We start from the raw sequence: 14,296 nt of genomic DNA, 5'->3' as shown, positions 1-14,296 counted from the left end.
AAAAAAAAAACCTAGTAATAATAATAGAAAAAAAGTGGAATGTACTGTACTAGAATATTAATTTGTATAATTTATTAAAATATATTTCAATATACGCAATAAGAGAGCATAAAATAATCAATAATAATAATAAAAATATAGCAGTAATTATAAAAAATATATAGATAATGTGGTATACTATACTAGGATATACTATGGTGTCAAATTTTCGGTAATGAAAAAAATGTATAAAAAAATAACAATAGTAATGGTAATAACAATATCATACCAAAATATAATGTACTAGAATGTTAAATTGTACAATATTAATAAACTAATACAATATAATAGAAAATAGCATAAAATATTCAATAATAAAAAAATATATAGTAATAATTATGTAAAAGAATAACAGTTGAATATACACTGTACTAGAATGTATAACTGTGTAATCATTTACTAAAATGTACTGGAATATACACAAATATAATAATAAAATATAAAACAACTAATAACAAAAATATAGTAGTAATTATAAAAAAGAAACATATAATGTGGTATAATATACTAGGAAAATAGTTAACGATTTTGTAATAAACACTGATTTTATCTACTCTCGTGTGCTGGATCCACTACTACCCTGTATAAGAAAATATAAAATAATCAATAATAAAAAATAGCAATAATGAAAAATAATAATAATAATAATAATAATAATAATAATAATAATAATAATAAAAATGACACTTCGGAATATACTGTAAGATATTCTTACTAGAAGATCACTTGACATGCAATCAAATAATAATAACAACGGTATATTAAAATGAATCCTAAAAAAGTCAATCGTCACAATATGAAAAAAAAAAGAAAAATTAGTAATAAAAATGATACGTCAGACTATACTGGAATTAACTATTATTAGAAGATAAACTATCATACACACGGTAAGTACAATAATAACCACAATATAGTAAAATGTATTATAATATAAAATAGACAATAATAAAAAAAACAACTTACATTAGTAATTATAATAAAAAAAAGGTTCATGATAATATACTGTATTATTCCAAACTAGAAAATAAAATAGTATAATGGTAACAAAATATTCTCTATTGTACTGGAATATAAAATAGTATAAAATGAGCAATAGAAAAAATAACAATAAGAAAAAAATAATATTAATAAAAATTATACATTGACGTATCCTGTAACGTACTGTACTAGAACATACAATAATATAATAATAATATATCGACATAGATTACTTTTCATTAATGTCTCCTTGGGGACCACGTCTACTTTTCGTTACTTTTCAGAATCGAGGAGAAAAGTTGCAAATGTCATACTTCTTTAAGAAGATTATTACAATTACATGTATTATTATACACATGTTTATTTCCTTTGTGTGTATTGGAACAACACAACAACAATAGAGAAAAAAATTGGAAATAATTTCACACTAAACCCCAAAAATGGGCTGACAAAATTGTTCGCACCCTCATCCTAATATTTGGTTGGAATAAAATAACTGCAATCAACCGCTTCCTATAATCATCGACAAGCTTCTTACTCCTCTCACCTGGAACTTTGGCCACTCTTCATTTGCAAACTGCTCCAGGTCTCTCATATTTGAAGGCGTCTTCTCCAGGTGTTCAATGGGATTTAGATCCGGACTCATTGCTGCCACTTCAGAATTCTTTGGAGTCATTGTTCTGCTTGAAAACCTTATGACTTAGGACACAAATGCAGCTTTATGAAACTGGGCACAACATTGCAACCCAAAATCCTTTGGAAATAAACAGAATTCATCATGCCTTGGACATAGTCAGGCAACCAGGGCCAGAGGCAACATAACAACCCCAAAACATCTTTGAACCTCCACTATATTTGACTGTAGGTACTGTGTCCTTTCTTTGTAGGTATCATTTTGTTTTCAGTAAACAGGAGAATGATGTGCTTTACCAAAAACCTCTACCTTGGTCTCATCTGTCCATTAGACACTTTCCCAGAAGGATTTTGGCTTACTCATGTACATTATGGCAATCTACAGCACAGCTTTTTATATCTCTGTGTCAGCAATGGGGTCAGCGTCGGACTGGAGCACCTTGGGCCCACCAGAGAAAATCATTCTTGGGGCCCACTATGTAGCTACATAGAAATAAATACAAGACCACCAATTGTGTGGTAAAATACAATAATATCAGGGTATAATATAAGGTATTACACATCTTAATTATGTAGCAGGGGTTTGGGTAGCCCCCTCATAGAAAATAAAGTAGCCCCCTCATAGAATATAATGCAACTCCCTCATAAGCTATAATGCAGCCCCCCATAGAATGTAGCCCCCTCATAGGGTATAATTCAGCCCTTATATAATGTAGCCCCCTCAGAGTATAATGCAACTCCCTCATAAGGTATAATGCAGCCCTCCCATAAAATATACTGTAGCCCTCTTATAAGGCATAATGCAGCCCCCTTATATAGTGTAATGTAGCCCCCCAGAATATAATATTGCCCCCTGAGGAAATAATGCAGCCCCCACACAGAATATAATGCAGCCCCCCCCCACAGTATATAATGTAGTTCTCACAGAATATAATGTAGCCCCCTCATAAAGTATAAAGAAGCCCCCTCATATAGTATAATGCAGCCCCTTTCATAGGGTATAATGCAGTCCCCCCTCATAGGGTATAATGCAGCCCCCTCATAGGTGTAATGCAGCCTCCCTCATAGGGTATAATGCAGCCCCCTCATAGGTGTAATGCAGCCTCCCTCATAGGGTATAATGCAGCACCCTTATATAGTATAATGCAACCCCCCTCCACCTCCATCATTGTTCTCCCGCTCCACCCCCATCATTGTCTTCATCACCATCTCCATCATTGCCTCCTCCCCCACCACCACCATCATTGTCCTTTCCACCACTACCATCATTGCCTTCTCCCCACCACCTCCATCATTGCCCATTCCACCACCTCCATCATTGCCTCCTCCCCCACCACCACCATCATTGTCCTTTCCACCACTACCATCATTGCCTTCTCCCCACCACCTCCATCATTGCCCATTCCAACACTTCCATCATTGCCACCCCATCATTGCCCATTCCACCACGTCCATCATTGCCCATTCCACCACCTCCGTTATTGCCTCCTCCCCACCACCCCATCGTCCTTTCCACCACCACCATTGCCTTCTCCCTCACCACCCCATCACTGCTCTCTCCATCACCCACATCATTGCCCTCTCAATACACAAACAGCACCACTCTCAAACACACAGCAGCACACACACAGCACCGCACACATACACAAGAACACACACAGACACACACATCACTCACCTCTCCGCACATTCCTCGCAGCCGCAGTACATCCCGGCAGCATCTTCTTCACCGGCAGCTTTCTCTCTGAAACAGCCACGTGATGAATGAAGACGTCATCCAGCTGCACTGCTGTATCAGACAGAAAATGTCAGGTAGGAAGCAGGACAGCATCTGATCCCTGCAGCTCCGCTCCGCTGCCAAGCTGCAGGAGGCCCCTGGGGGAGCGGGGACCCGGGTCTGCCGGCCTGATAGCGGGCAGTGTTAGATGCAGCTCGTGGCTAACACTGGAGACAGGCTTTAGCCGCAGCAGCAGGCTTCTGCCTCCTGTCCCCCCGCTGCTGCTTCACTGTCACCGGGGCCTCCATAGCAGCTGCTTGATGTGCCGCTATTAGCGACACGCCCCTGGAGCATTGGGGGCCCTAGGCAGCTGCTTGCCTTATATGTCAGCAGGTGTCAGTGCCTGGGCCCACTAGAGAATCCTCCGGTTCTCCAGTGGACCAGTCCGACCCTGAATGGGGTCCTCCTGGATCTCCTGCCATAGCATTTCATGTCATTCAAATATCAACTGATAGTTCACACTGACGCTGATGTACCCTGAGCCTGTAGGACAGCTTGAATTTCTTTGGGAGTTATCCGCTATCCAGACTATCCTGCGTTGGAACCTTTCTTCAATTTTTCTCTGCTGTCCACATCGATAAGCTACAGTGCCATGGATTGTAAACTTCTTGATCATATTGCCAACGCGAACAAAGGAAGATCAAGATCTCTGGAGATGGACTTATAATAACCTTGAGATTGTTGATATTGTTCAATAATATTAGTTCTCACATCTTCAGACAGTTCTCTTCTCTTTCTGTTCTCCATGCTTAGTGTGGCACACACAGTCACACAATGCAAAGAATGAGTCAACTTCTCCCCTTTTTATCTGGTTTTCATATTGCCCACACCTGTTTCTTGCCACAGGTGAGTTTGAACGAGCATCACATGCTTGAAACAAAGTTGTTTACCCACAATTTTGGAATGCTCATTTTGGGGGTTTTGTGTGATATGATGTCCAATTTGCCACACCGATGAAATAAACATGTGTATAACAAAACATGTGTAATTGCATAAATATTCTGTGACGAAGACTTCATTTTTGGAAACAATTTCAAGGTTTGGCCATGACTGTATAAAAGCTTTATGTGGCGTTCTCAGCATCTTTTGCAAGTAGAAGTAGTAGTGCACCGACTTCATGTCATTGCTGTCACAATGGTAAATTTAGATTATTTTGCAAAAAGGAAAAAATGTACTACAAGGTCAAGTGTTAAATTAGCATTATTTGGACCATGCATTTGGCGTTTATCTACCACACCACTCTTTTTCCTGTTGGGTTTTATCATGGTGACCACAATGTACTTTTCTTTAGACTTTCCAGTAATATCTCGGTGGTATGAATAGCTGCCATGGCTATAGATGTCTCCGGGTGACATCACACTTACGGACAGATAGCTAAATATGGGATTAGTAACAGTCACATACCGCAGGCTGTTGCTATTATTCACATCTGGGACTGCTAGACTGAACATGAGGTTTCCTTATGTATTAGGAAACACCCCTCTTCGCGGAGGCGGCAGGACTGGATATAAACTCCAGGCTGGGTCAGACTCATGCACACAGCAGCTTGCTCGGAGCCTCTTCATAATACTGTACAGCTGCGAGTACACTGTCTGGAAACCTCACCTCCTAACATCACCGAACTTACCTTTAGGAAGAATGACTTTTAATGCACGGTAAGAGGACATAATATGGGCTTGATATTGAGTGAATTTGCACTCAGACTTTTACTCACCTTGTACTAATTTTGCATTTTATTCACCATTCACATCCAAATCAAAATTATGCTGAGTTTCCAGTTTCTCAGGTAACAGCCACATGTTTAGAGCAAAGCTCTTAAGTCAAAGTTTTGACAGCTGGGTGTATATGAAACACTTTCTGCTACAAAGCACAGATTTGGGATTGCAACTTTGGATGTGACTGGAGTATAAAGTAAGGTTTTATAAGTATATCAATGGATTTTCTGTTTTTCAAAATTTTATGTTTAAGTTTATAGACAAATTTTTATGCACTATGAGCAATTTTGTAACGTGTCAAAAGACGCATACTATAAGGGAGCAATACAATTTTAGTGTGTTAACTGTGTATTTGGTCAATTATTGTGCATTTTTTCTGGTGCTTCATATAAATAATCGACATTTTAAAGATTCTTATGAAGGGCATGGTAATGGGGTCATGTTTGAGGCCAATTTAAATTTTATGCTATATCTATATACTATGGTAAGGGTTTAATACCGAGTAAAAAAAGTAGCATATTTGAGGTGATGTTTTTGGTTATATTCTATGACTTAGGCAGGGTACTGTATTAGATTTAGAAAAGTGCCCATTGCGGTACCACCTAAAAATATAATTCAGCACAACATGCTCACTGATCTATGTTTCTGTCTTCACCAGGCTGCTCATACTAGTCCTGCTTTCATGGACTGTATTAGCCTTCCGTCCTAAATCCATAACCCAGGTGGCTGAAAAAGATGCCAGTTTCGGGGTGCGTTTGTTTAAGGAGATTCTACAGGAAAACAAGGAGAAAAATTTAGGTTTCTCGCCCTATGGTGTATCCTCGGCTTTGAACATACTACAGTATGGGACATCTGGGAAGACCATGGAACAACTGCGGAAGGTCCTTAATTATGGATATTCAGGTAAGACAGACATGCAGATTTATGTACAGACATACAAAGTTGCACTTGATAGGGATCAAAGTCATTTAGTTTTGGCTCATACAATAGGCAAAACTGGAAAAATACAGATCCTTTAGTTTGGTGGATGAATAGAATGACAGAAGTGAAGTAAAAACTGACATTTACACAGAGTAAAGAAACAAGTATTATAACTTTGTGATTTTGCAGTACATTCATTTCATAGTGAGGGGTAATCTGAGTGATGGCCCCAACGAGCCTTATAATCATTGTCATTAGTAGTGGTCACATGCAAACTATTTTATTAGCTTAGGCATGCCCCATTTCCATTTTCTCCTCGATGGTTTCTATACACATTCCATTAGTAATGGACCATTTCTTTCTCCAGAACGGGCTGTGTCTATGCTACTTCGCAAACTGAGAGAGGCGATATGTGGGTCCAGTGAAGACACTAAATCTGTACACGTGGCAGATGGACTTTTTGTTCAGCGTGATCTTGAGTTGACTCCAGGTTTTCTTCAGAGATTCTACTCAACGTTTCGACGACATGTGACCCAAGTCAATTTTACAGACTCATCACAAGCCAAGGACATCTTGAACCAATGGGTGGAGAACCAAACAGATGGTGAGAATTTGGAATAAGACAATGGATGAATAGACATAGTGATTTCAAGTTGCCTTCTTTGCATTTTCTTTTTGAACCATTAACCATTAGGACTTATGTTTTTTCATGCCCAGGTATGATCCAAGACTTATTGGGAAGTAACTCCATTCCTCCTCTTACCCGTCTGGTCCTGCTCAGTGCTGTTCACTTTGATGGAAAGTGGGTCCTCCCCTTTCCAGAAAAAGACACCCAGGAGAGGCCATTCCACCGACCTGATGGTTCTCAGGTGCAAGTTCAAATGATGGAAAACACGGCCAAATACAACTACAGTAAGGGTCAAAAAGCTGAATTACTTTATGCATCATCTGGAAAATATGAGCAGTAAGCTAACAGGTTTACAATTGATATTGCTTTTGCAGGTGAGCTGGAGACCCCAGATGGAGTATATTATGATGTAATCGAGCTGCCCTACGAAGGAGATGAGATCAGCATGTTGATAGCTGCTCCTTATGAAAAAGGGGTGTCACTGTCCACCATCACAGACATTTTGTCTCCAGAACTTATCACTCAATGGAAAAACAGCATGAGGAGATCAACGCGCCTTTTTGTTTTGCCCAAGTAAGTACAATGCAAATAAAAACATTATGGGCGATTTCGGCAATTCCTGGGCAAATACTTCCTTGTGGCTATAACAACTAATGATCGTAAGATGGTGTCAGGAAAATCCTTGCTTGGAAGGTTCCTGGTTCTTATTTTGATTAGAGAAAGTATGGAAATATTGATGGTTGCTTTTCACAATGTTCATACAAACTCAACTCATGTTCTTAGTTTGGGAGCAATTAAAGCCATTTTTGGGAAAATGAGTCAATTATGGCTGATGAAGCAAGTCAAGAATATCATTGTTTAGACCAGTGTTCCCCAACTCCAGTCCTCAAAAGCCACCAACAGGTCATGTTTTCAGGAATTCCTTAGTATTGAAGAGGTGATAAATGCATCACCTGGACTATACTAAGGAAATCTTGAAAACATGAGCTGTTGGTGGCTCTTGAGGACCGGAGTTGGGGAACACTGGTTTAGATCATCTATGGTTCTCAGTTTGATTGGAAAAAGTATGGTAAAATTGATAATTACCTTTCCGGATGGTCAGATAACCTCATGTTCTGTTGTTTCTTATGTTCCCAGGTTCTCTCTAGTTAGTGAAGTCAACCTAAAGAGTCCTCTTCAACGTCTTGGAGTCACAGACATGTTTTCTGCAGATAAAGCTGATTTCAGACGATTATCTAGTAAGTAATGGCCATGGGGTTCCCATACAACTAGATATTTTCTCTGTTAATTTTCCGTCATTCTCACTGCAATCATTTTCTGGTTGTAGCTGAAAGACCCCTCCATGTATCCGAAGCCTTCCAGAAAGTCAAGGTCGAAGTGACAGAGAGTGGAACGAAAGCATCTGCTGCCACAGGTATGAAAGTGACTCTACTTGGACATGGGGATTTATATGGGATTACAAAAAAAAAAGAGAGTGAGGACGGACAGAAAACTCAAGAGTGAGCAGTGATGAGGATGCCAGGGTACATGAAGAGGACATGTTCAGATAGTGCTCCCCTCGGTGCAGTAGCAAAACTTCCTACATCTCACCCCTACATTTTCACAGTTGCCCAATATAAAGCCCATCAATTTATAAGGGAGTATTAGCATATTAAGCCACTTAAGATAACGACGGCTGATTTACTATATGGGACTGATGGACAACATAGATATTAGAATATCATTTTCCTTTCTCAGCTGCAATTCTCCTGGCCAGAATGGCTCCTCTAGAGGTCATCATGGACCGTCCATTTTTGTTCATCATCAGGCACAATCCAACCGGTAAGGGCTCTCATATAGAAAATGATGTCTTGATGTCTAACCTCTAATGCTGGCTGAATGTATTTGTTGGTGAATTCTCATAATACAAAGGAAGACCCATTTCAGATATACCAAAAGAAATACACAGTGATAATTATTGGATCTTAAATGATAATTTACAGACATTAGATAATATTACATTTCTATCAATCAGATTGCTTTCTATGTTTGCAACAAAGCACGTCTTGTGCAAACATCAAGTTCTAACACTTGTTGCTTAACTTGCTGTATAAGGCATTTTAGATATGATATACAGATGAAATGTATAGTATGAGAAGTGAACAAACACTCATGGTAAAATGGCTGTTGATAGGTGATGCATTTAAACTTATTAGGAACAGCAATGGGTACAGAAAAAGGTCCTTGAAGCAAATAATACCTCCATTACTGTAAAGCAGTGTTTCCCACACTCCAGTCCTCACGACCACCCACGTCATGTTTTCAGGATCTCCTTAGTATTGCACAGGTGATGGAATTATAATTAAAGCATCAGAAACTGCCACAGGTTCACTCACCTGTGCAATACTAAGGAAATCCTGAACACATGATGTATTGGAGGGCCGTGATGATGTGGTTTGGGAAACAATGCTGGAAAAGTTTATAAAACTTGATATATTCAATGGTAAAGCATCCCTCTGTAGTATAAAATCTTTACTATTTGCCATATTTCTGTCACAAACATATTAGGAGTAATGGGTCATAAAACGGCCTTTTGGATTATTATGACACCCATTACTGTCCCAAGACATCAACCATACAGTACTTAAGAAGTCAAACATTATGCTAAATGACCCCATGATACATGATTTGTATTAGCTTGTGGAAATTAAAAATGTATCGTGTAACTCTTTTTAAGAGTGATTCCCTTGCAGAGAGTACCAATGGAAGTCATCTGCACAAACCTTTTAGGAACAAAGATTGGTCTGGAAAATGGCTTTCAAAAAAGCAATACTCCCTCTGCACTACATTGTTAGAAAAACATATATATTCCCACTTAAAGTAAACCCTTGTGATTAAGTCCTTCATATAATTTAAACGTCTGGTACAAACTCATTAGACACAGTGAGTGATTCATAAGAAAAGGTTTTGAGGGTGATCGTCAACCCCATCGCTGTCCCAAGTATTTTAGCATACAGTACTTAAAAAATCTTCCATTAATCTAAACAACCCCCAAGTGATCAAGCCCCATTAAGCCTACTCAGTCATGGCTCAGTCATGTTACCAAATCACAAAAAAGTGCTATAATGTTAAATGTACCACATAAACTCATCCATTGTATCATTGCATAAAGAAACAACATTGCTATACTTTACCCATCACTTACAATCCTTAATTCTCCCTTTCAGGTTCTCTGTTATTTATAGGACAAGTTATGGAGCCCTGAAATTCAAGCACCATCTAGTGGCTGTATCCAGTACCTCACCTCCAAGAGGAAGAGTCATTCAACTGAAACCCCAGCAAAGGGGAGCAGCTCACCAGACTACTAGGGAGAGGGTGGATTAGGGAAACACGGGTAGTATGAATGAGCACATGGGAGATGCAAGCAGGAGTGTATGGAATGTATGAGACGATTGCAAGCTACAGATTATACTATTGAGTATTACAGAGCAGTACATGTCATTTTATATGGAACTTCTATTTAATAAATCTATTTATATATTTTTATATTTTAATTGGTCATATCTGTTCCTGGGAAAGCTGGGTGAAAGTGTTAGCACTGCTAATGATATCATCAGAAATTTTCTGGTGCAGAGGAGTGGACAAGCCCATGAGTAATGGAGATATTGACTCTTTTGACATTCTGTATGTGACCCTAGGCAATGTTATCAATGAATCAAGCCTAAGAGACATTGTCTAATTTAATATGAATAAGTCTGAATCCAGAAAAAAAAGAGACTTGTGGGGCAATCGTCACCCCCATTGCTGTCCTGTATAATTTAGCATACAGTATTGAAAGCTAAATTACTCCATAAGAATAACCTTACTCAGTCATGTTATCAGATCCTAAAAAGTTACTAAAATATCACATGAATTAGTCTGAAATCTGTCGGATGCAAATTTGGAGACTGCTTTGCCCCACCAACATGCTTTGTACTGCAGCTCTGCTCCATTGGGTGACCATTTTGATCAGCAAGCCTAGTTAGGCTAGATTGTCTATTGGTGACTGAGGTAGTCTGAACTCCATCTCCTGTTTTTTTTTTTTTATACTGCTGCTCTGTACCATCATTATGCTTTACACCACAGCTCTGCTCAATTAGGACACAACTATGATCAGAAAGTTCAGCTAAGAATCATTATCGATTGGAAGCCGAGTTAGTCCAAAATCTAATCTTTGCCTTATCGGAGGCTTTGGCTACTGATCTGTCCTGTATTAGAGCCTAGTGACTCCAACTTAACTGCATAGTCTATTGGAGTCTGAGATAGTCTAAAATCTTCTCTTTGATCAAAGACGTAAATAACTTTCCGGTAACTGATGAAAGCACTGTTTTATTTCTACCAATTGGCCCAGGTTCAGCACCTTGGCTCTTGCTAAACTATATCCCATGTATTTGGATACAGCACCCAGGTGAGGGATCTGAGTCTGAGCAGTAGAGCCGTGAATATTGGTGAACAATGAAAATGAGGTTGTCAGGACTGAAGTCCTGTAAGTGGCTAAAGTAGAGGTACAGCGAGGGTGGGGTTATAGATTTAGGATGAGGATGACACCCGAGACTGTAAAGAAAACGGCAAAAATGTCATAGACAAGGTAACACTGACATGAGGCGGACAATATACATCATATAGGAGGGTACCTACCCCAAAGGACGGCTCCAGGTTTATGAGTTCTACTGGATCCCTTGACGCTTTCCTTTTTTCCACCTCATCTACCAAGAGTTAGAACTAATTTTGTACTTTTCGGACAATAGAGTTGTAGCAGGACTTGTTTTATGTGGAACAAGTTGTACTTTTTTATCATTAACATTCTCGGGTCCAGAAACAATTTGACCTCTATTATGGTTACTATAAGAGGCCCCAGCCTTTTTTGAGATTTTGACAGTCGGAGTATTCCAGAAAATTTGGGACTATTGGTAAGTATCTCAGTACTGGTTCTAATGGATAATATCTCCGCAGAGCCTGTCAGAGGCTATACGGCACAGCAAGGAGTATGTACACCTCAGTGCTAAAATGGAGCTGCACTGGAATTTTAACAACCAAATTGTCCATTTTGGGGGGAGGCAAAGTGACAATAAAACAAGAAACCTGCCATGTCAACTTTTTTACCCATTTCTACATACACGGTATGTGACAAATATTTAGACATTTTAATACTATGCAACAACACCAAATATGTTATTTTTAGTTTTAATTGTATAGATTATATTTAGGATGTGGGAAGATATATATATATATATATATATATATATATATATATATATATATATATATATATATACAGGGGCGTAACAACAGTCCTGCGGGCCCCGGTGCGAACTTTTGAATGGGGCCCCCCCCCCCCCCAAAAAAAAAAAAATGATATACAGACACACGCATACAATGTTAAACTAAGAAGTAAATATCTATTGCAAAAAAAACATTTCCGAAAGATAAGAAAAAAGTGTTGTAAACAACAGCTTACCCTCAAAAGATGAACTTTCATGTTGCATCCCCTAAAAAGAAAAGATTGTAAGGAAAATTAGCTGACAGTATGATCTCCCCATCCTGCCCCATCGTATCCATCCTGCCCCATGTCTTTCATTCTGCCCCGTGTCTCCAATCATGCCCTGTATCTACATTCTGCCCATGCCTCCAGTCCTGCCCCCAGTGTGTCCAGCAATCTGCCCCAGTGTGTCCAGCATTGCCTCCAGACAGTGTATCCAGCAATCTGCCCCAGTATGTCTGGCAATCTGCCCCAGTGTGTCCAGCATATTACCCCCGTGTGTCCAACAATCTGCCCCCAGTCTGTCTAGCGTTCTGCCCCCAGTCTGTCCAGCGTTCTGCCCCCAGTCTGTCCAGCGTTCTGCCCCAGTGTGTGTCTCCAGCATTCTGCCCCAGTGTGTGTCTCCAGCATTCTGCCCCAGTGTGTGTCTCCAGCATTCTGCCCCAGTGTGTGTCTCCAGCATTCTGCCCCAGTGTGTGTCTCCAGCATTCTGCCCCAGTGTGTGTCTCCAGCATTCTGCCCCAGTGTGTGTCTCCAGCATTCTGCCCCAGTGTGTGTCTCCAGCATTCTGCCCCAGTGTGTGTCTCCAGCATTCTGCCCCCCCCCCCCCAGTGTCCCCCACTGCTCCAGGGGCACCCGCCGCTCCGGGGGCCCCCCGGCCGCCACCCTCCTTGAAGACGATACTCACCCTGCTGCCTGCTCCAGCGATGGTCTCGGCATCTGCTCTGCACTGCATCTTCTTCCTGCTTGTGCTGGTGCGGTCATGTGATACTGATTAAAGTCATGAATATGCGCATATTCATGGCCTTAATGAAGCGGTACCACGTGACCGCACAAGCAGGAAGAAGATGCAGTGCAGAGCAGACGCCGAGACCATCGCTGGAGCAGGCAGCAGGGTGAGTATCGTCTTCAAGGAGGGTGGGTGGGGGGCGGCCAGGGGGGCCCCCGGAGCAGTGGGGGCCCTCCCCGGTGGGCCAGTCCGAGCCTGCCGGGGCCCCTGACCTGCGGGGCCCGGTCGCAATGGCGACCGCTGCGACCGCGGTAGTTACGCCCCTGTATATATACTCACAAACGGAAAACAAATGGTATTCTCCGGATCGCAGCCGGGAATCAAGACAGTCCGTATCAGAGACTGGTTGCCGTGGGCGACTGCACCACCGTGTCATGCTGAGGGGTGCCAGGCCTTTTGGCTTCGCTTGGCTGCGTGATACTTCACACTGGATGAACCTTGCAGAGCCACCCGCTCTGCAGTTTTCAAACCAAGACTGACACACCCAAGCCTTTGCAGCAGGGTTTTTTTAAATGGAATTTGTGGCCATGAGCCACTTATAAGACCCGGCCTGGAGGGAGCGAACCGCCCCACTACCATCCTGTAGTTCGCTCCAAAAATAAAAGCCCATGCTGGGTTTCCTTATATCTCCCTTGGACAAATAGCTTGCCCAAGACCAAACTTACCTTTATTTTGCACTGCAATCTCAGCTATGCCTGTGACTGCAATGCACTCCAGTGGCCTCAATATACTTCTATGCGCATCCTGGAGGATTCATATTGCCCCTCACATATAATACCTGTTACTGCCTCACAATACATACATACACACACACAGCGGATGAGATATGTATTGAGCCCATCACCAATTTTCTAAGTAAATCTACTTCTAAAGGTGCTATTCACATGAAATTCTCACCAGATGTCGGCAACAACTCATCCAATCCATGGAGGCAGAAAAAAAAAATCAAACATAGATGTCCGTAAATAAAGTTATGAGCATTAAAGAGAAATGGCACAGGGAAAGTATTGATCACATGAAGAAAGAGAAGTGCAAAAAGTCATAGAACGTCCTGACACCAGCTGAAATATATCAGTAATTAGAAAACAATCCTGCCATTAAATGACAAATAATATAAGCTGGTTCATCTGATGGCTTATAAAGAGGTGTCTCATTACCAAGGTGCCACACAAGAAACATCTCATGATAAGTAAAACCAGTGAGCTGTCTCAAGACCTTCACAACCTAATTGTTGCAAAACATACTGATGTCATTGACAGAAGAATTTCTAAACTACTGAAGGTTCCAGTGAGCTTTGATGGGGCCATAATCCGGAAGT

The 14,296-nt window shown here is 40.7% G+C and overlaps 1 protein-coding gene across 1 annotated transcript; it reads left to right on the top strand.

Annotated features, from left to right (window-relative positions):
- The first annotated feature begins 4,967 nt into the window (after positions 1-4,967).
- On the top strand, positions 4,968-10,216 carry SERPINE1 (serpin family E member 1). Its single transcript, XM_077260761.1, has 9 exons — positions 4,968-5,082; positions 5,801-6,045; positions 6,431-6,667; positions 6,781-6,975; positions 7,066-7,264; positions 7,829-7,929; positions 8,019-8,105; positions 8,429-8,512; positions 9,898-10,216. Exons 1-9 carry the CDS (start codon positions 5,066-5,068, stop codon positions 9,933-9,935), a joined length of 1,203 nt encoding a protein of 400 aa, XP_077116876.1. The 5' UTR covers positions 4,968-5,065; the 3' UTR covers positions 9,936-10,216.
- The last annotated feature ends 4,080 nt before the right edge of the window (positions 10,217-14,296 follow it).

Source organism: Ranitomeya variabilis, chromosome 5 (genome assembly GCF_051348905.1).
Source record: "Ranitomeya variabilis isolate aRanVar5 chromosome 5, aRanVar5.hap1, whole genome shotgun sequence".
In the NCBI taxonomy this organism is placed as follows: Eukaryota; Metazoa; Chordata; class Amphibia; order Anura; family Dendrobatidae; genus Ranitomeya; species Ranitomeya variabilis.
The sequence above is the reverse complement of the archived record's forward strand: the minus strand, read 5'-3'. Positions and strand labels throughout refer to the sequence as shown.

Excerpts from the sequence above, each read along its gene's own strand:
- SERPINE1 (XM_077260761.1), top strand. Across the intron at positions 6,976-7,065 it reads CACGGCCAAATACAACTACA|GTGAGCTGGAGACCCCAGAT; the intron begins GTAAGGGTCAAA and ends TTGCTTTTGCAG. Across the intron at positions 7,930-8,018 it reads TGATTTCAGACGATTATCTA|CTGAAAGACCCCTCCATGTA; the intron begins GTAAGTAATGGC and ends TTCTGGTTGTAG.